The sequence below is a fragment of the Gobius niger genome (genome assembly GCF_951799975.1).
Source record: "Gobius niger genome assembly, chromosome: 10".
In the NCBI taxonomy this organism is placed as follows: Eukaryota; Metazoa; Chordata; class Actinopteri; order Gobiiformes; family Gobiidae; genus Gobius; species Gobius niger.
The window spans coordinates 6,569,174-6,591,069 of record NC_136861.1 but is presented as its reverse complement, the minus strand read 5'-3'; the positions used below and the strand labels follow the sequence as shown (position 1 = coordinate 6,591,069).

General features: G+C 41.1%; 1 protein-coding gene across 1 annotated transcript in view; it reads left to right on the top strand.

Annotated features, from left to right (window-relative positions):
• LOC306968979 (ras-related protein Rab-40C) overlaps nucleotides 1-14,618 on the top strand; it is a 30,671-nt gene extending 16,053 nt beyond the window's left edge. The window contains exons 5-7 of the mRNA XM_079564583.1: nucleotides 1,620-1,842; nucleotides 11,791-12,077; nucleotides 14,055-14,618. Coding sequence (XP_079420709.1) covers nucleotides 1,620-1,842; nucleotides 11,791-12,065 — 498 coding nt within the window. The 3' untranslated portion in view covers nucleotides 12,066-12,077; nucleotides 14,055-14,618. The remainder of the gene's footprint in view (nucleotides 1-1,619; nucleotides 1,843-11,790; nucleotides 12,078-14,054) is intronic.
• Nucleotides 14,619-21,896: the final 7,278 nt, after the last annotated feature.

Sequence of the window (21,896 nt, the reverse complement as noted above, 5' to 3'; positions counted from 1 at the left end):
CAATAATACAATTCAGCAAATTAATTCTCCAGGTTCTGTGCTTTAAAATGACATGCATCATGTCCATTATTCACTGAGGTTTAGTGAAACTAACTAACTTTAGTTAAACTTGTAGCTAACCAATTTTGTGGGAGGAGTTTTTTTTTAAACCTTGACTTAACTCATTCCAATGCAAAAAAAAGAAAAAACGGGAAGTCTCCATAAATACAGACGGTATCTCTGGAATCGCCCATATATGGTCATCTTTTAAAACAGTTCCGTGAGTAAAACACTTTGGAGAAAAAGCTAAGCTTTCTCTGATTATTAAAAAAATACTTTTAACAAATGCTGAATTATGAATATAGTTTTCTGCTAAATAAAGACATGGAGAGGAGCAAAGTGGTTCAACAGCCCATAAATACATAAATAACGAGGAATGCTAATTTTGTTCTCGGGCTTTTAACACCGCGTGAGTTGTGTGGTCCTCTGTGTCTTTTCTTTTCTTTTATTGTTTTAATTTTCTTTTATTGTTTTAACAAATTTTATTAAATTTCTTTTATTATTGCATCTTATATTTATGTTTTAAAGTATTTTATCGTTTTAGCTGAATGTATAGTTTGGTTTCACTTGATTTTATTCTATTTATTTATTTTTTATTCCTATGTTGCCCATTTTATGTGCAGCACTTTGGAAAAACTTGTTTATAAAATGTGCTATATAAATAAAGTGGATTGGATTGGATGATGCGTCATGTTAGCATCGTGCTAATGCTAACATTGACTAGCACTAGCTACGACTGCCGTTGTTTTTTTCACTTCTACTGAACAATGCACTGTAAATATCCATATGGACCCGATTTAGACTTAACTTTATTTGAATGGGATAAATAAGTTTATATCTCGCCAGAAAATGGCTAAAAAGAGTAAAAAATTGTGTTTCCCAAAAGATTCTGTTTTCCCCCTTGACGAGGCCACGCCCCCTTATATGATGTGATGCCGTCTGTATCTATCACTTTCAGAGATATCGGCTTTTATCTGCGCTTTTATCGATGCTAGATCGGCCGATAGCCGATATTGTAAAATCCCCAATTATCAGCCCGATATATCGGTCGTCCTCTATTAAAAACACAATAAAACTCCAGCCTGTCGCGTCTTTTCTGTGCAGTCGCTCTCATGTTATGTCTCTGTAATACGACGCACTGTCGCTGGTGTCGCTTTCACAGTAAGACTCTTACTATGTGATCACAGGCAGTGACTTTAATTGTGTAAAACTCAAACAGGAAGCAGTTTGTCACCGTGAGACTCAACAATAAGGACCTTAGAGTCACAGTGTATTTGGAGAACTCCTATATTTTCAAAGACATGGATAGACATTGCATTTGTGAACATTGTCCATGATTTAAATTAGACAAATGAGAAGATTTTTTGCGACTTTTTAGGTGTTTGCTCTGACCGGGAACTCCTCCTTTACCTCTTCATCTTTTGCTAAGCTCAATCCTTTCATAGCGGAGTGAAAACATTACCTTCACAACAGTCACACTGGCCACACTTTTTTTTCGCACTTATCTGAAGATCGCCTGTATTGTCCGAATGTGAAACTGCTGGACATTTTGTGACCTGCCTCTCTGCTCTGTTTCCCAGCATGCCCCGGGGGTGCCTCGGATCCTGGTGGGGAACCGGCTGCACCTGGCGTTTAAGCGTCAGGTGCCGACGGAGCAGGCGCGGTCCTACGCCGAGAAGAACGGCATGACCTTCTTCGAGGTCAGTCCCCTCTGCAACTTCAACGTGATCGAGTCGTTCACGGAGCTGTCGCGCATCGTCCTCATGAGGCACGGCATGGAGAAGTTCTGGAAGCCCAACAGAGGTACGATTTAAAGGATCTGTATCATGCCATTTTAGCCATTCCAAAGTTAAGTATAGGCATTTATATGATATATTGTTCCTCTACCATTATGGAGAACTCATTTTTGTGATAAATAAAAGTGTTTTCTGGAAGTATTTTTCAAACCCGGAAGACACAACGTTTCGATTCAGTTAACTCCGCCCCCTCTCTCCGCACATACAACTTTACCGTAGTATAAATAAACAGCAATAAGTTAAGTTATGCAGTTGTAAGGAGTTGACATCTGCAACACAGCTTCATAACTGGCTAACACACATGCTAATATGCTAACACACAAGCTAATATGCTAACACACAAGCTAACACACATGCTAATATGCTAACACACACGCTAATATGCTAACACACAAGCTAACACACATGCTAATATGCTAACACACAAGCTAACACACGTTTGGATTGACTCACCGCTCTGGTCCATCGCTGTTTACAAAATGGGACTCGCGTTGTTATAAAAGTGAATCCACTTTGATTCTGGCGAAGGTTCACCAAACATCCATCAGAGACAGTCACAGAAAAACAATATTTTGGTGAAAGTCGCTGAATCCCGGAGAAAAAAAACTTCTGATGAGTGGCCTCTGCTTTAGCAAGGCTGAATAAACAACCGTCCTCGTAGCCAAACGCGCTTCTTTTTCTCCGTGACATGATCGTTAGGTAAGAATAAAGAACAGGTGTGTCCAGTTATAACGAGCTCCATCTTCACAGCTGCAGCGCAAACATGACTGATCTGTTCAGACGCTCAGGGGATGTGTTTGTTTTGGCCTCAGCTGACCTGGAAGCACCTCGGGCACAGCCTTTTTATTTTTCTTTCTTTTTTGTTTTTTTGTTTCTCTCTTACGACAGAAATAATGAAAAAGCTGTTTTACAAACTAAAATCAGGCCGTAAGACATTACATTACAGACGTCGAGCACTTCCGTTCCGCTGTTTCGACACAACTGAACACTCAGTCGTTCACCAGGAGAGGGCGGAGCCTCAGAGAGCAGGATTCAGGAGGATTACTGAGAGCTGCGTGAATGAAGCCACAAACCACTCTGGGGGTGTTTTTGATAAGGAAATAGCATAACAACATGGCTAAAAGCAACAAAAAGTCGATTTTGCAGGATATAGGACCTTTAAGGTTTCAGACGGGAGAGTGTCATGCTCTCGTCGTACGGCATTTGCACCAGAAAGATTCTTCACATCATGTTATGAGCTTTTATTTTTTAAACTTTAAACCATGTTGTAACATTGTTCTCTCATCAAAAACAGACTAGATTAGTTTTCCAATTTGTGGCTCACAGCGGCAGTGCCGAGTCTAAATGAATACGCAGTTTACAAGGCCGTACAGCCGTGGAGTTTACAGACTTTCATCTGGGGCTGTTTCATTAATATCGATGAAAATGACTTCCTTCCTGTCAGCCTCGAGCTCAGCGCGTGTTGTGAACTGCGAGACACGTTCCCGTCGTGGCGTTCGCCGCATGGAAAGAAACCTGACAGTCATGAAAGACAGAGGCGTGTGCGATATATGTTAGCTCTAGTTTTTACTCGGTTTGTTTGCTGTCACTAGATCAACAACCCCGGAGCAGGCAATTTTCACGCTTTGATTTAAAGCAGAACTAAGTTGCTTGTTTACCTTTAAAAATCCTTTCTGTCGTCCCTCTGGGGGTAATACAAGTGTTATTGGTGTAGCGTGTGAAGGTTCGCCTATTGCCTTTCGCCATTGTTAACGCATTCCAGAGAGCAGCTCAACCCCCACTCCAAAACTCCTCGTCACTTCCTGTCTTGTGAATGGCTGATAAGATCGAATACAGTTCAGGAGAAAAAGACTGTGACGATCTATCCTAACCCTCACCACCAGAAATGAGAACTCTGTATTGACCTTCGAATTGGACTAAAGACTGAATCTCAAACATCCGATTTGAGTAATAAGCCAATTCTTCAATTCATGGACAGTGAGAATGAACTCAACCAATCTGTTCTAATGATGAATTCTTCCCCAGGTCAACAAAGACGCAATGTACAAACATACTGTCGAAATGTTGTTTGGAAAGTTGTGAAGTTGTTAATGTGTTTATCGCAATAGAAATGTATTTCTTGAATTCTCTCCCAAAGACATTCCCACTTGGGACCGTCATAACGAATTACGGACTGAAACGATTGGTCGAATCCACGGAGAAAAAGGGGCCGCCCCCTTGGTATAAAGGAAGGAGAAATAGCCAGAAACTCCCCTTACCCTTGCTTTTCTTTTCTGAAACCGCTTCTGAGTTGAGTTGGAAGGAGGAGGAGAAAGAGACGGCAGGATGAGCACATGGCTAACATCCCCCGCTGAACTCTGACCTCTCCTTTGTCTCAGATGGACCACAAGAACTTTAAGTTTGAGCCCGTCAGTTGACGTGATTTTGTAACTACCAGTTACTTCTTTTTAAGAACATTTGCATTTTTCCTACAAGACAACAACATTTTTGATCGCTGAGCTTTCAGCGAAACCAATTTGAGTCTAGCTGGTCAATCCAAACCCCAAGGCCCCGAGGAGCTGGAGAGAGACCCCCTCGCCTGCATCAACTTGAGAATTGCCACCCGAGAGACCACGACCAAACAGGCCGTCGGACACCAGAACTTTGGATCGCCGGACCACAGTTGGCGTGGAAAACCTTTCTCACGGTCGTAAGCGTATCTCACAGACCTAGCTCAATAAGACTCACATAACCACCTTACTGACTTTCAGATACAATTTTAGAACATTTTATCTGATTATTCATCCTGTTAGCCTTCTAGGTTATTCTGTTAATTCATTAATCTGATGCCGCCTGTGCGAGCATTATATATTTTTGGCGCCCCCGTGTGAGCCGTCATAAACTCTATCTGTTATTAATGATCACTGATCATTCCAAAGCAAACTTTGAGTTTCAATCTTATCAAAAAGTTGTTGAAAAAGAAAGAAAAATGCATTTTAAAGGTGTCCATTGAAAACAAAACTCTCTGCGCAACTCTCTCTCAATGCTACCGTTTACAGGTCGCAGCACATTACTTTAAATGTGATTTTTAAACATGCATGTTCTCTTTGTGCTATCAAAAGCACAATTCTCAAAGGCCTTAAGGTAATCAAATTTTAATAGCTGCGAATTTTCCAGTATTAAAAATTACCTGTATTTTGCAGTAAGTAATATAATTTGTCTGCGAGTTTTCCAGAAATTGTAACTTTAAACTGCATCGGTGTTAAACTGTCCTCCCCTGCAGGAGCTCAGATAACACCCCTGAGACCCCCCTCCTTACAGCTCTGGTCAAGGAGATGTTTAACCCCTGGCCCTTGGCGCCAGAATGAGTCAATCATCCCCCAGAGGGGGCCGGTCTTAATGACATCACTTCCTTAGAGCCCGCCTACCGAAGGCTGTGCCACTATCTCTGCCCCCTACCGTGAAGGAGGAGACAGAGGCAGAAGTGATTTTTAAGTGAGCTTTGATCACAACGCTCTCTTCCAAGTAAGTAAGCTTTACTTGAGTAACTTAGACAAGAAAACTTAAACTATAAACACATTCAGTTGTACCTTAGTTTACTGTTGTTTTATTGAAAATAAAGCCAAAACATTGTCCTTTTCCATCTTTAACAGTTACTGTACTGTTCTTCCTTCTCAAGACTAACACTTGTCTTCGGCTTTAACTGGTCTTTTCTGATTGGGTCTAACTTAATGACTTGTTTTGTGGCCACACTACAAGCTCTTATTTGCCTTTATCTAGACCAATGCTCAGCCTTGCAATTTAAATTGCAATCTCAAATTGTAACGCATAAAATTTTACAATTTTTAAGCTAAAGGGCTCAATTCAAATTTACCCTCTCTAAGTAAAACTTAGTGAATTTTCATCCACCTCTTGAAATCAATTTTAACTGACTGACTGCTGGACAGTCACCAATCAGTTAAGTCAAATTTTGATATTGAATTTAATTAATTAATTTGATTTTAATTCAATAATCACTCTCCATGTCCATGTCCTTTCTTCTCATTCATTTTTGTCTCATTCCCCTTTCATGTCTTGCTTCATTCCATCTATCAACCCTGGTTTTAGTTAAGCACAATTAAAACTGGTTTGTTTCATTGTGACCCACAGAAGGTCAAGTCAGACTTTAAAGTTGTCAGACCTTTGATAAAGCAACATGCCTCCAGGAAACTTAAAGAACCTGTCTACAGCCGCTGTCTACAGACCAGGCCAGGGAGACGTCCTTGACTGTGTAGACAAAATGCAGGGAACAGATCCCTCTGAACTTGAATCCATAATTACATCTTTAGTAAGTATAACATCACTTACAGGAAAACAAGAGGAGAACCTGACATTGTTAGCTAAAATGGCAGTTGCAATGCATTTACAACTTAAACAAACACAAGAAGCATTGACTGACACAAGGAGACAAAACGATGAACTTGCATCACAAAATGCCTCTCTCCAAGAAGAGAATGCAAAGCTTATGAATGACAAAGAAACTAAACATCTAGAAAACCAACAGCAAGAGGTAGGACAAAAACTCTTCGCGCAAGAGCAAGAACTGAAATTTGCAGATTCAGAACTTGACAAAACTAGCAGAAACCTCTCGGAACGAGAGGAGGAGCTAGTGACAGCCCATGCTGAGCTAGACAGGACGACTCAAAACCTTAACAGGTCTGAGTGCCTGCTCAATAAAGCCACCCTAGAGGTAAGAGATTTAAAATCGGAAATTTTGATTCTCCAAGAAAACCAAGAAAAGGACAAAACAAGACTAACTCACATTCAGAGCCAGCTTACAGCAGCTCAGATTAAAATAGATCACACGACGCTACGGCGCACGATCAGTGAGGAAGAAAAGAGCTTTAAAAGAGAGCAAGAAGATCCTCCTGAACAAGGAGTGAGATCTCAAGTGTATCCCCTGGGAACACTTCAGGAGAAAACAAATAAGTTCTTAAGGGACTTTTCTCCTCCACCTGCTTTAGCATTGAACCCCAAGCCACCGCACCTGCAGCGGTTGGACAGGCTCATCTCTGAGCCACCTGATCAATGTTATGCTTCACAGGAAACAAACGATCCCGTCAAGATCTCCACTGGTGAGTTTGAGCGTGGATATCGTGTTCCAATCAAAGATCTTGACAGAATTGCACAACATGTCATTCGCTTTGATCCCAAGTCTGATGGTGCTAACGACACAAGCACCTACTTAAATGACATTGACTTTTACCTGCGTAGATTTCCAGACTCTACGGCAGAAGATAGAATTTACCTAATCAGGTTTACTTCAAGTAGAAATGTGGGAAGTTTCATTGATAGACAGGCCCGTCACACAAAGGCAGACTATGGTCGCCTTTGCCAAGCTCTCACAAAAGAGTTCTCAAACTGCCTGACTACTGGCCTAACTGCAGCCTTAAATGTGAAGCAGACTCGACAAGAGTCTCCACAGGCTTATTACTGCAGACTGCGCGATGCCTACTTTAGTTCAAATGAACTTGAGATGGAGGAAGATCTCCACTTTAAAACACTTTTTGTTCTAAATCTTCATCCCACAACAAAGTACCACCTTGGCATCACCGCAGATCCCGCTACTCAAACGAGCTACCAGCTTCGTGAACTAGCGATGCGTGCTTTCATGAAACACAAACAATCGATGATAAAACATCCAGAACCTTCCCCAGTTCTTAATCTCGAGTTAAAGAACTCACAACAGATAAGAACTCAAAACTGCAAGTCAAGCAGTTCAAACATGCGTTCTTCTCCAGCAGAGAAACGCAAAAGTGAAGTAAAACCGGCCCAATGTCAACAGACAAATGAGAAGCATAAGCAAACGCTGCTCTCCAGCCCTGAACTTGAGTGTAGGCAAAACCCCGCCTATGGCAAACAGTGCCAAACAAAGCAGCATCTCCAACAGGGGGGTCATTACACTCATCACAGTAAGAACAGAGAAAATCGGGATAGCACAAAGCATCTCCGAATACACAAAAATTCTCAATTCTTCTCGTCAGGAGAACCTGAAAGAAATCAGAATCATGGCTTTCAAAACCAAGTCAGTGAACTTGACAGCTCAACTGATCTGACTCACTTCAGTGATGAAAATGACACTTTTATTGAACAAACTCCAGACAATGATGGTAAAGCTGAGCTATCCTCATTAGCCTCTTTAATCCATCAGAGCTGTGATAAAATGTCAATTAAACAACCTTTCAAACGTTTTCTGTGTAATCTCACTGAAAAAGGTCCGGCTGGAAAATTTTACATGCCAACTACTATTGAGAGTGCTCTCCAAGAGGAAGCAATCCTTGACACAGGTGCTGACGTCAGCATAATGTCAACCTCTCTTTTTAGTGAAATTCAGGAAGCACTACAACATAAAAGAAGAAAAATAAATCTTCACTCTTGCTTCCTTGAAATCCAGCCATATGCAGACATTCAAACTGCATTCACAGAAATGGCGTACATTCGTTTGACAATTGGACCGATGACAGTGGTCCATCCCTTCTTTGTGTCTCCACTTGATATGATGCCTCTCCTTATCGGAAAGGATCTCCTCAATCGATTTGAGCCTCTTATTGATTTCAAAGAATCAATACTTTATGCACAGGTGCTGAAACCTTGGCCTTTCTCACATCCAGGAAACTATGGTGAGATCTTTCAGTGTGCCACTCTAACACATACACCTGTCCTAAAACATAAGGACTACAAACACAAGAAGTCAGGTTCTGACCCAACTCAGTCTCAGAACAGCCTCTGGAGACCCCAAACCAACTTCTTGTGCAGGGACACAGCTCTACCTGAGCTGAACTGTCCACAAATGCACCCAGAGAAGACTCAAGGTCACCTTTGTGACCCCAGAAAAAACAATGAACTTCAAAGTTCATTGAAGATCTTATCCAAGCAGGCAGTCATTGATGACAACGCTGTAAAGGCTAGCCTAGAACCCCAGCTCACCCAGCCAGGTTCTGTTCAGCCTTTTCCCACCCTTCCCACCCTATCTTCTATTGTGGCCCCTCACGCTGCCTCATTGGCCACCTCAACCCCCTCCTCCACCCTTTCTGAGCTTCCCTGCTCACACTTATCAGACCTTGCCTCACCTCGGTCTGATGCCTTCTCCAATGTCGTCCCTAACACAGACACTGCTTGTGAACGATCCTTACCTCATGTTTTCGGCCTTTGGTCCCGCCAACGGGTCCAGCCTGGCCCGGACACACTCACTTCTCTTATGCTCATGGTGCACCCGAACCACAGGGGGGTAGCGCTGGCTCAAGCACATAAATCCTCTCTGTCGGCCCACAAAGGCACTCAGACAATGCGAGAAATAAGGCAAAAGGAATCCTGCTGCCCACATGCATATACAAATGCATATGATAAAGGCACGATTAACAGGTCAACCTGCAGCCAATGTCAGACATCAGGTCTGAAGAAATGGGTAAAGCCCACAAACCAAATGTTTGGAGACAAACAGAACGATCTCCAAAAGCAGAGACACTTAACACCTGCCATTACCAAACCAGTATGGCATGGTAAGTTATCAGGGAACAAGGTAAGTTATCGCAACTGCCTCCAAGCTCTGAAACAAAACATCTAGTCCACTGGACAGATGAACTTGGTGCTCCAGATGCACACTTGTAAATAAACAGGAAACACAGCTCCTGTTTGTAAATAGACACTAGCCAGTCTATTCAGTGTCAATAGCAATCACTAAAGTTTTTCAATAGCAATTCCTTCTCTAACCAAAGGGGGGAGCTACTTTAAACTTTTCACTAACCTCTGCTATCCTCTATGCATGCTGTCATAACCATTGAGGCTTTGTTTTCAGTTTGACTGCAGTTAAACTCTGAACAACAGAGTACAATTCAATCAGTAGTCAGTTGTCAATGCTCAAGTATTGCTTAAGACTCTTCAATCCATTTTGCAAAATCTTTTGTTGTAAAGGAAATCTTGGTGAACTCGCAGCCTTAGATATCAGCAACTCTAGAGACTTTGTTTTTCAATGGACCGCCTCAGTAAATTTAGCGCTCCTACCGCTTTTCCAAATTTAGGTGTCAAACCTGAACCCTTAGGACTTAAGTCGTGCATAGTTGCACACAATGCAACACATGTAGCTTCTAGCTAAGATTGTAGCCACAGCAACAAACACGTAAGACTAAACCTAGTCTGTAAACACACTTGCCTATTGCTACACACATTTAGCCTAATATTGCCACAGTTAGCAAACACCTGAGCCGACTCTGTGTCAATGAACATCGGGCATCGTCTTCAGTCAACGGCCATCCCATCACATCACGGAAATGGCGTGTCAACCTCCGCCGTAGGGTGGAGCCTGCCACGAAGAGGGGACTGTAGCGTGTGAAGGTTCGCCTATTGCCTTTCGCCATTGTTAACGCATTCCAGAGAGCAGCTCAACCCCCACTCCAAAACTCCTCGTCACTTCCTGTCTTGTGAATGGCTGATAAGATCGAATACAGTTCAGGAGAAAAAGACTGTGACGATCTATCCTAACCCTCACCACCAGAAATGAGAACTCTGTATTGACCTTCGAATTGGACTAAAGACTGAATCTCAAACATCCGATTTGAGTAATAAGCCAATTCTTCAATTCATGGACAGTGAGAATGAACTCAACCAATCTGTTCTAATGATGAATTCTTCCCCAGGTCAACAAAGACGCAATGTACAAACATACTGTCGAAATGTTGTTTGGAAAGTTGTGAAGTTGTTAATGTGTTTATCGCAATAGAAATGTATTTCTTGAATTCTCTCCCAAAGACATTCCCACTTGGGACCGTCATATCGAATTACGGACTGAAACGATTGGTCGAATCCACGGAGAAAAAGGGGCCGCCCCCTTGGTATAAAGGAAGGAGAAATAGCCAGAAACTCCCCTTACCCTTGCTTTTCTTTTCTGAAACCGCTTCTGAGTTGAGTTGGAAGGAGGAGGAGAAAGAGACGGCAGGATGAGCACATGGCTAACATCCCCCGCTGAACTCTGACCTCTCCTTTGTCTCAGATGGACCACAAGAACTTTAAGTTTGAGCCCGTCAGTTGACGTGATTTTGTAACTACCAGTTACTTCTTTTTAAGAACATTTGCATTTTTCCTACAAGACAACAACATTTTTGATCGCTGAGCTTTCAGCGAAACCAATTTGAGTCTAGCTGGTCAATCCAAACCCCAAGGCCCCGAGGAGCTGGAGAGAGACCCCCTCGCCTGCATCAACTTGAGAATTGCCACCCGAGAGACCACGACCAAACAGGCCGTCGGACACCAGAACTTTGGATCGCCGGACCACAGTTGGCGTGGAAAACCTTTCTCACGGTCGTAAGCGTATCTCACAGACCTAGCTCAATAAGACTCACATAACCACCTTACTGACTTTCAGATACAATTTTAGAACATTTTATCTGATTATTCATCCTGTTAGCCTTCTAGGTTATCCTGTTTGCACTTTAATATTTAATGCCGTCTGTTAACTGATTTTGATCATTAAACCTCCATAAACCACAGTTTGCTTTGGTAATGTCTATGTTTATTATTCCAGAATAAGGGTCCATGTGTACGTCCAAGACCTCATTTCCTTCAGATAAATCTGTAGTTTAGCCTCCTATTCTTACTTTATTTTGTTCGCTTTTAGAACTGGTGCCCCGTTAAATTTTAAGGCTAATCTACAACCTATTAATTAATTAATATACAAATTAATTGATTAATAAACCCTCATACCCTACATTGGGATGATTGGAGGGTCTTTTATCGCCCCCTGATGATAACGCGATAATTTTCCTAGCCCTAAAATAACAACACGTACTACAAAAACAATTGCACATGAGCACAGTTTCAATCAGCGGCTCTTGTTTAAATCGAGGAGAATGGACTTGCAGCAGGATTGTCATGGAATCTTTTCAAAATGTACTTTTCACCTTGTGTTTCTGCCAGACGGTTGATTATTTCTTTCCTCTCCCAGTGTTCAGTCTGCAGGACCTGTGCTGTCGGGCCATCGTCTCCTGCACTCCCGTCCACCTCATCGACAAACTGCCGCTGCCCGTGGCCATCAAGTCGCACCTGAAGTCCTTCTCCATGGCCAACGGCATGAACGCGGTGATGATGCACGGGCGCTCCTACTCCCTCGCCAACCCCAACGCCGGCTCCAAAGGAAACTCGCTCAAACGCTCCAAATCCATCCGGCCGCCGCAGAGCCCGCCGCAGAACTGCACACGCAACAACTGCAAGATCTCGTAACGGCGGCGGCAGGTGGAGTGAGCGCCCTCTGTCTCTGTGTCTGTGATGTTTGGTCGTCTTGCATGTCGGAGTTTTCCAGGAATTCACTCCAATGTGGCGGCGCTCGTCTTTCCCACGTTTATTCATTCACAAATACTGACATGCTTGGTATCCACGTGTAGCGAGAAAGAGACCGAGATGATGCTGTAATTCAAACATGGTCATTTCCTTTATAGGAGACGGCACCGGTTAAAGACAGGACAAATATAGAAATTCTGAGGGATTTTTAAAATCTACAATTCCTGCCTGATTTATTGAGCTTTGAAAAATGCTAAATTTTAATTTTTACAGAAATGAGTTCACTAGTTAATTAAAAAAATAGACAAGGTCTAAGTGCCCTCTCAGCAAATCAAAAAAACTAAAACCTGGCTCGATCCATTATTTAGATTTTGGCCATTTTTACTCATAAAATCCTTTAATTTTAAAGCAACACCGCTAACTGCGGGCTAGCGTCACACCAACAGGGTTTGCTAGCAAGATTCCGAAACACGGAGGGCTACTTTGATTTTGCGACAGCGCTGCCGGTGTCTCTTTTATTTATTTATTTACTTATTTATTTGAAAAGGGACAGTGCACATTAATCAACATTGTACAATGTAAATATGAGTTGCAGAGAAAGCTAATTTTCATCGGGAGTCCCTGCGGCAGGCGTCAAAGCCAGCCTATAAAAGACAGACTAAATCACACAGTAATTTACAAAACACAATATAGTTACATACATACATAGTACATGAAAAGAGCAAAGTATTCATTTTAACTAGTGCTCACAAGTCTGCGTCTCCACAAGACACTTTTTGGCATTCATTTTAAATGAACAGAATGAGGGAGACTCTGATGTGAACAGGTCTAGCGCCTCTAGTGGCCGAAAGTTACATGGTGTCGCTTAAAAGAAGATCTGAGTAACTTGTTTACCTGAATAAATCCTTCCCGTAGTCCCTCTGGGGGTAATACAAGTGTTAATGGGATGATTGGAGGGTCTTTCATCTCCCTCTGGTGTCTCTGGCCAGAAAAACACAATTGCAACTTTCCTGCCTTTGGGTCGGAGGTGCAGTACACACTAATGAAATCATGAAGAAGAAGCTAACAGGCTAACGGGCAAAGCTAACTGTGGGCTAGCGCCACTTAAACCGTATTTACAGCCAGTTTGAGTGAAAAAACTGATCTCCATTGTGTAACTGGATGAACAATATCCCTCTGTCCCTTTGTCTTTTCTGTCAGCGTAGTATTTACTCTCACGGACAATTAATGAGTAAAAAACTGCAACTTGCTACGACACCTGCAGTGGCGCTTCTGGCCTCTAGGGGCTTGAGCTACTTAGTACTGCTTTAAAGTGATAGTCTGTAAGTCTAAATGTTTTACATATTCTATAAAATGTGCAGTATCGACCACCCGGTCTTGCATTTTGATGTAAAATAATATATAATTAATATATATTATTTTTTTCTCAGCGACTAATCTGAGTCTTGTATCCTCCTGCGTCGGCCAATGAGACGAGCTTTTCCTGTGAGCCAGCCTGTCAGGTCCAATCAGGAGGAGGGGGAGGAGCTTGATTGTTGCGTTTGAAAATTCAGTTCCTTCTCTCCTCATTTTGCAAACTAAACTAAGACGGACTTTCTGGTTAAAGAGGGGAAGGAATTTGATTGTTTACTTTTAAATTTCACTCTATCTCTCCTTACTTTGCAAACTTATAGACTATCACTTTAAATGGAAACATATAATAGCAAAAATGTTTATTCAATTGACCAAAGTGCTTTCCAGAGATGCACATACACGTTTATGTCAGTATATAAGCTAAAAGAAAACAAGGCATTTGAAACAATTGGTTATTTCCAATGACAAACTGATCGATCTTTGAATATGGCTGCATAATGATCCCACTGTATCGATTACTCACACCACAGAAATGTAGAACATAAACGGGAAGGTCATTTCTGTCTCTTGTTTCTGCAGGTTTTTCGGGAACTCGCATCAGACCCTGTTGTGCCTGGACTCTTTAGGACCAGAGCCTTATGGGTAAAGAAAAAAAGGGAGGAGCTTTCCACGTGGGGCGGAGCTTAAACTGTGCCTGTTTTAAACACGAGCGGACTCTTTATTTTGAAAACCCTCTCACTACATTCGAGACTGAACCTTCTTTGTACAGACTTTGAAAAACACACACACACCTTCTTATTCCACTACTTTTGTCTTTTTCGCTCTTAATTCACTATTTTCCTGTGTTTACTTGCTATTTAAGTGACCAATAAGCTACCACTGAAGACACTACGCACCTGCCGCCTCTGTATCTAAACACTTGCACGTTCGGGACGCTGAAATCTTTTTGTCGCGCTCGGGGGAAAGAAACGATTTGAAATTTTGGCAACAAGATGAAAGCGAGTGAGACGCGGCGGAAAGGAAACGGTCGCGGTTTTATTGTATTCGATGTAGGACGGTTTTATTCGGGAGAGAGGAGAGAATATGAACTGCTGAACAAGCACAAGGTCAGTGGCTTTTATACACAAGACGACCTTCTTTTAAACACACGACTGCAGACTTTGTGGTTTGTAAACTGCAGGGCTGGGCACCGGTAAACCTTACCAGTGTGGCATCGGGAAAATGAAAGTGACGAAAGCAGGTTCTGAAGAATAATGTAAAACCTTTATATTCAAGGTTTGATAGTGTTGGTCATCAACATTTAAATCAATAAAAAGTGAAAAATAAAATTGGGGAAGAAATGTTTAATTGGAGAAAAAAACCTGTGAATAATCTGAAAAAAATAGGGGAATAAATTTGAAAAAATATGGAAATTTTGGAAGGGAGAGTGATAAAGAAAAAGGTTAACCCCTTAACTCCCACCTGAACCGAGCACATTTTCTCCAATTTGGCTTTACCCCAGTCCAAAAGCTTCTGGAAAAAAGTAAGAAAATAGCAACAAAACTGAGACGAAAACAATGATGGAAATGTGACAAAAAAGTGAAAAAACATTGACAAAAAAGTGACGAAAAATTGATGAAAAAGTGGCAAAAATGTCACAAGAGATTGCAAAAATGTGACAAAAAAATGACAAAAATTTGATACAAAATACGACAAAAAATGACAAAAATGTGACAAAAAATTGACAAAAGCATGACAAACAAATTGACGAAAAAATGACAAAAATGTGACAAAAATGAGTTGAACACCCAACAAAAAAATGATGGGAAAAAAATCTGATGACGTGAGGAAAAAGATCCTCTCGGTTCAGGCGGGAGTTAAGAGGTTAAAAATGGGGGAAAAAATAAGAAACTTGAAGTGTTTTTTCCACCCTTTCGTAGTAAAGCAGAACTAAGTAACTTGTTTACCTGAATAAATCCTCTCCGTAGTCCCTGTGGGGGTAATACAAGTGTTAAAGGGATGATTGGAGGGTCTTTCATCACCCCCTGGTGTCTCTGGCCAGAAAACCACACTTGCACCTTCGCTGCCACCGGGTCGGAGTCACCAATACACACTAATAGAATCACGAAGAAGAAGCTAACAGACTACCGGGCAAAGCTAACTGTGGGCTAGCGACACTTTAAACAGTATTTACAGCCAAGTTTGAGTGAAAAAAATGATCTCCATTGTGTAATTGGATGAACAATATCCCTCTGTCCCTTTGTCTTTTCTGTCAGCGTAGTATTTACTCTCACAGACAATAAGTAAAAAAACAACATGCTACGACACCTGCAGTGGCGCTTATGGCCTCTAGGGGCATGAGTTACTTAGTTCTGCTTTAAAGGAAGTTTCTTGGTTGTTTCACTTAAACCAAATGATTCAAATGCAAAAGAAATTAAATAGTCTGTTTTATGGTTCTGTATGACAGATATTTTTTTCGTTCAGGTATCGTTATCAAAAACCAAGTATCGTTAAAGTACTGGTATCGAAATGAAGCTTAGCGGTTCCCAGCCCTGGCGCATTGTGACCTTTTTGAACATGGATTTCAGTTTGGTTGTTGATCATGTGAATTTTAAAAGCTGCTTTTTGCATCGTGGATAGTTTTTTTCTACGCGCTGCCTTGGCGTCTACAAAGCATCGTGTGAGGAATGTTTCTTTCTTTAGCTGCAGTGGCGGAGCCGGACGTTTTCACAGGGGTGGCAAAGGGGTGGCACTACCTAGTTTAGAGCGGGTGGGGGGCTGGGGATCAGTCCACATATCATTGTCTAGAACCACTTTAAGCCACGTTGAGTCTTATAAGCCAAACCACATTTTAAAGTAACTGTCACCCGCATGTTTTGGGTTCGGTCCACTGTTTGGGAAGCACAGCTATAAAAGTGTATAAAATCTTCACATCTCTACACTCTAACATAATAGATATAATGTCCTACTTCTCAGTGTTATTTCTTCGACTAAAATATTAAAGTAATATTTTTACTAAAAGTGGACTAGAACTATATTAAAAATTGTTTATGAGACTAAAACTATGACTTAAATGTCCAGAAATTTTTGCCAACTCAAATATGACTAAATAAAATTGAAAAGAAGAGACTAAAATCATCTAAACTTCCACTGACAGTTTTTTTTTTGGCCAAGATGGGCAGCAACACTTGGTTTTGAAAGAGCCTCAAATCATTTAAAGCATCACAGTTCTACATTCAGAACTCTAGAACTCTTTATCCTCTTATTCTCACTCGTCTGGTCGATCATTAGCATCGATTTGGCAAAACTCATCTTTTGGATTATCCACAACAACAGGCCTGTCTTCCTCCTGCCTTTTCAAAAATCATAAATAAGTATGAACACTTCTCTATGGTGTAGCCACTGCAGCCACGCGGTTGTGGATTTAGTTCACAGAGAAGGACAGTAAGAAGTGCGGGAAAAGGGAGTTTTTTTTTCATAAATTTGAAGGAAAATCGGGACAAATATTTAACAATCGGGGTCTCCAGGGGGGGCAGGGACTTTTTCAGGGGTAGGATTTGCCACAGTCCCTCTGGCTCCGCCGCTGTTTAGCTCGTTCTGTGCAGATGTTAGTCATATTTATTCTGCTGGGACCAAATTGATTTACTCATCACTTTTCTCACAGCACTTGGCTCCCCCTTGTGGCTCACGTTGGATACAACACTTACGGTGCTATTCAGGAGCAAAAACCACAAAATGATGTTGGAAAGAAACAGAAACCACATAAAAGAGAGAGAGAGAACTATCTTTTCTTACTGGAATGTCTTGCAATAACGTTGTTCTGTATATTCTGTACAAACTTTACTATGACTTCACTTTCAAAAGCATCAATCTTACATTTTTATTTATTACAAGTGTGGACGGTGCTTAGGGGAAAAGCAATAGCTATCGTTTTCTGTAAATAGGTTTTTGTTGTTTTATTTTGGACAAATCTCTGCCGCAATACTTTAAAAACGGATGAGCTCGAGGTCAAGAAGTCGAACAACAAAAATGATGTACATTTTCGTAATCCAAGTATCCGTAACTCATGTGTTTGGTCTTTTTTGCAGAGTATTTTTTAGGATCTTTTACTCGGTCACATAGGACATTTTGGGAGGATTTGTAAATTTGTGTTAAAGACTTTCTGGTAATAACTTGGGAATCTTCGTTATTGTGAATCTGTTGGAGACGCTGCAGGTGAAAACGCTGAGATCGCTTAACGTCTTAGTCTTAATGTTAAATTCCCAGAGGATAAATAAATATTCCAGAATTTTTGACATAGGGCCTCATTTCCTCGTTATCCAGAGTGTTGTTGATTTCTGGATTATTATTTTTTTAGATCATTGATCCTTTCCAGAGCAGTACAGGCCGGTATCATCCGCAAATAACATTTTACGTTTTTCAAAGCTTCACAAACATAATTATTATACATTGTAAACAATTTTGGACCCAAAATAGAGCCTTGTGGGACCCCATGTGTATTTTTTTTTTTTTTTTTTTCAGAGTCGACATCCAGAGTGTTGTTGATTTCTGGAGATATATATATATGTTTTTAATTCATGCAGTCCTTATTATATTTGAAGAGTTTAGTGATGCTAGGCTAGTGCTAGGCTAGTGCATGTCTATGGTAACTAGTAGCCTGCATTAAAAACCTCTTCAAAATCCTCCAAACGTTGCCATATCTGATTTGTAGAAAGCTCCTTTGTGAATCCCACGTGTAGTAATGCCGGCCACAGGTAAACAAACTACTGTAGATCCGGTAACCGAGCAGATCACTCCGCCGCTGCGCAGCTACAACCAGGAAGCTGATCAAATATAAGTTAATTAAAAACAAACATTATTCAGTCGACACAGACATTTATATGGTTAGTCTGGTGTTATAAGTGATTTGCCTCAGGTGCTCTGTGCTTGGGTCAGACTGCAGGCTACTAGTTACCATAGACATGCACTAGCCTAGCACCACGAAACTCTTCAAATATAAGAACTCCATGAATTACAAAAACAAATATCTCCAGAAATCAGCAACACTCTGGATGTCGACTCTGGAAAAAAAGAAAAAAAAATCACACATGGGGTCCCACAAGGTTGTATTTTGGGTCCAAAATTGTTTATAATGTATATCAATGATGTTTGTGAAGCTTTGAAAAACGTAAAATGTTTATTATTTGTGGACACCAGCCTGTACTGCTCTGGAAAGGATTGATGATCATTGATGGAAAACTTAAATGGAAATCGCATTTAAGTTTATTAAAAACAAAATTGGCAAAAAACATTGCTGTAATTGACAAAATGAAAACTACTTTTTAAAAAATCTCTTCTATTACTGTATAACTCCGTCATGCTTCCTTGTCTAAATTACAAATCCAATACTCATCCTATTATCCTACTCCAAAAAAAGGCAATAAGAATTTTCACTAAAGCAGATTTCTCGCAATGTTTTTTTCATCTTGTTATTAATCTACAGCCGAAGTTTTAAAGTGATTTATCTGCATTTACTTTCTTCACCTGCAGCGTCTCGCCTTCATATAATAATCAGTTTTTCGAAGTTTACTGTGACTCGATCTTGTTGCCAAGGTTTCAGACGCTCTTCTCTTCTGCCGGTTTTTTGCGCAGGAGCTCGTTGTATTTAAAATAATGTCATGTTTTTGTACGGACTTCCTCAGTGTTTGTGGAACCGATTTTTTTTCCATTTGAGACGTGTATTTTTTATCCTGGTAGTTTGTAGAAACCGAGCGGCGGCGTGGGCTTCAGGAGACGGCGACGACACTACGGGTTTGGAGCTGAGTGAGACGTGTTTAAATTATTATTATTATTGATTGTACAGCAACAGGAAGAAGGGATGACGAGGTTTTCACAATAAAAGTGTTGAATGTTACACCCACTGATCACTGTGTTTTTTCATCTAACACTGAATCAAATAGGAATTAATTTATATTCAATATTATCGGAAATCTTCAAGGACATTTCTAAATGTTTTCCCACATTTATAGCTTCATGTTGTTGGTTTTTGAAGTTGTCATATAAACGCTGGGGTACCGGATTTTTCCTGATATAGTGAAGTTGGCCCAAAGTCATTTCTAGTCAAATCAAATCAAATCAAATTTATTTATATAGCACAGTTAAAACAACTGCTGTTGACCAAAGTGCTTCACAAAAGGTCTACAGTACAGAGAAAAAAACAACATATAAAGATAATTTTAGATATTTCTAGCTCTCACAATCCCTCCTGCATCCAAATGAATTATATGCACCAAGTGTCTTTTGGAGTCTTCTGGCCACCAGGGGGTGGTGTTACTGCAAAGTCAGCTCCCCACCATCAGGACCAAAGAGAAGCTTCTTTTTCAGGAGTTGCCATGGTGATTCCTCTGCATCCTCTCACACAAACCGACTTAGTAGTAGCACCACTTAGCCAGATTTTAAATGTTCCTGAATTATTGCTAACTACATTTTACAAAAGTGGGTCCCGAGTTGTTGGTTGAGGGATTTTGGAGGTTACACTCGCAGCCTGAAAAGTTTAGGAACCCCTGCTCTAGACTCTAGAGGGTGCTTTCTTTGGCGGCCTAAAACTATCATGACACAATGTCTATTTCTGTTGCTGAGCGTTTTTAAATGAAGAATGTATGTAGCTATATTGTGTTTTGTAAATAATTCCATCCATTTTCTTTATCCGGGGCCGGGTCGCGGGGGCAGCAGTCTCAGCAGAGACGCCCAAACTTCCCGATCCACACACACCTCCTCCAGCTGTTCTGGGGGGACCCCGAGGCGACACCAGGCCAGCTCGGAGACATAGTCCCACCACCGTGTCCTGGGTCTTCCACGAGGCCTTGTCCCACTAGGAAATGCCTGGAACACCTCCCGCCGGAGGCGACCAGGAGTCAAAACAGATGCCCGAGCCACCTCAGCTGCTCCTTTCGACGTGAAGGAGCAGCGACTCTACTCTGAGCTCCTCCCGGGGAACTGAGCTCCTCACCCCCAGCCACCCTGCGAAGGAAAGTAATTTCAGCCACTTGTATTCGCAATCTTGTCCTTTTGGTCATTACCTAAATCTCATGACCATAGGTGAGGACGGGAATGCAGATCGATCGGTAAATCGAGAGCTTTGCCCCGACTCAGCTCCCTCTTCACCACGACAGACCGATACAGCGACCGCATCACTGCTGACGCCGCACCGATCCGTCTGTCGATCTCACGCTCCATCCGTCCCTCACTCGTGAACACGACCCCCGAGATACTTGAACTCCTCCACTTGAGGTAAGGACTCCCCACCGACCTGTAGAGGGGAAGCCACCTTTTGTAAATAATTGTGTGATTTTAATTCTATTTAAATTACCTTGAGTCCCTGTGAAATTCCACTGAGCTTCAGGACACTCCCTACTTTGTTGTTTTCCTTATTACATGTATTGCAAAGTGAAACTAGACTCCAGTACTTCAGTGAACCTAAGATCAACCTCCAATCCCACAGGAGCCTCTGCAGTGACACAATCGCGCTAAAAACGGTGAGTCCAACATTTATACGATTTAAAGGTGAAACTCGTGAAATTATGATATTATTAAAAAGTGCATTTACTTCTGTTATTAAACTTAAACTGTGAAACTAGTACTTTATATGATGGACTCATTACAGAAAAATAGTGACATATGTATAGCCTTTGTTATAATTTTGATGATTATAGCGCAGCTTGTAAAAACCCCAAATTAAAAATCTTATAAAATCATCAACATTATAATAAAGGCTTGATATGTGTCATGTCATGAGTCTATATCATATATTTTCACATTTTAAGTTGAATTACAGAAGTAAATGAACTTTTGAATGATCTTCTAATTTTCTGAGTTTCACCTGTACAACAATGACATCAAGAAAAGACTTAAGAAGTTCTTAAATTGTTGACACATTTTGGCTTTTTTACAAAGAGTGGAATTATCAACTTATCACAATTGTTTGGACAAGCAAAGGATGTGTGTTTTTGTAATAAACTCAACCTTCGATTAGATTAGACACACGTTAATGAAATAAAGGATCTGATCTGATCGTGTGTGTAGATGTTTTCCTGAAGTAAATAGTTCTTTATTCACAGAGTTCAGCCTCCATGTTGTAAAACCATCCCAACTATAGATTTTAACAAAATCGTTATATCAGCCAGTGACTAAACTGTGCACACTATTCTTATCCAAACTCTCTTTTCTGGCTCCTTTATGCATAAATGCTTAGACCAGATCAACATGTTTTATTGGACTTGGTCGGGGTTTGAGAGATAAAACAAATTAATGAATAACTTACACTGATAACATGCTGCCACATCTCCGAGGGGCTCCACGCTGAGGCCAAGGTGACCGAACGGCTTTGTGCAGTATTTGCTCTGCTGTTTTATTAACGCAGTATTATAGTGTTATGGAGTTAAATTTGGCCAATGAAACCGATGA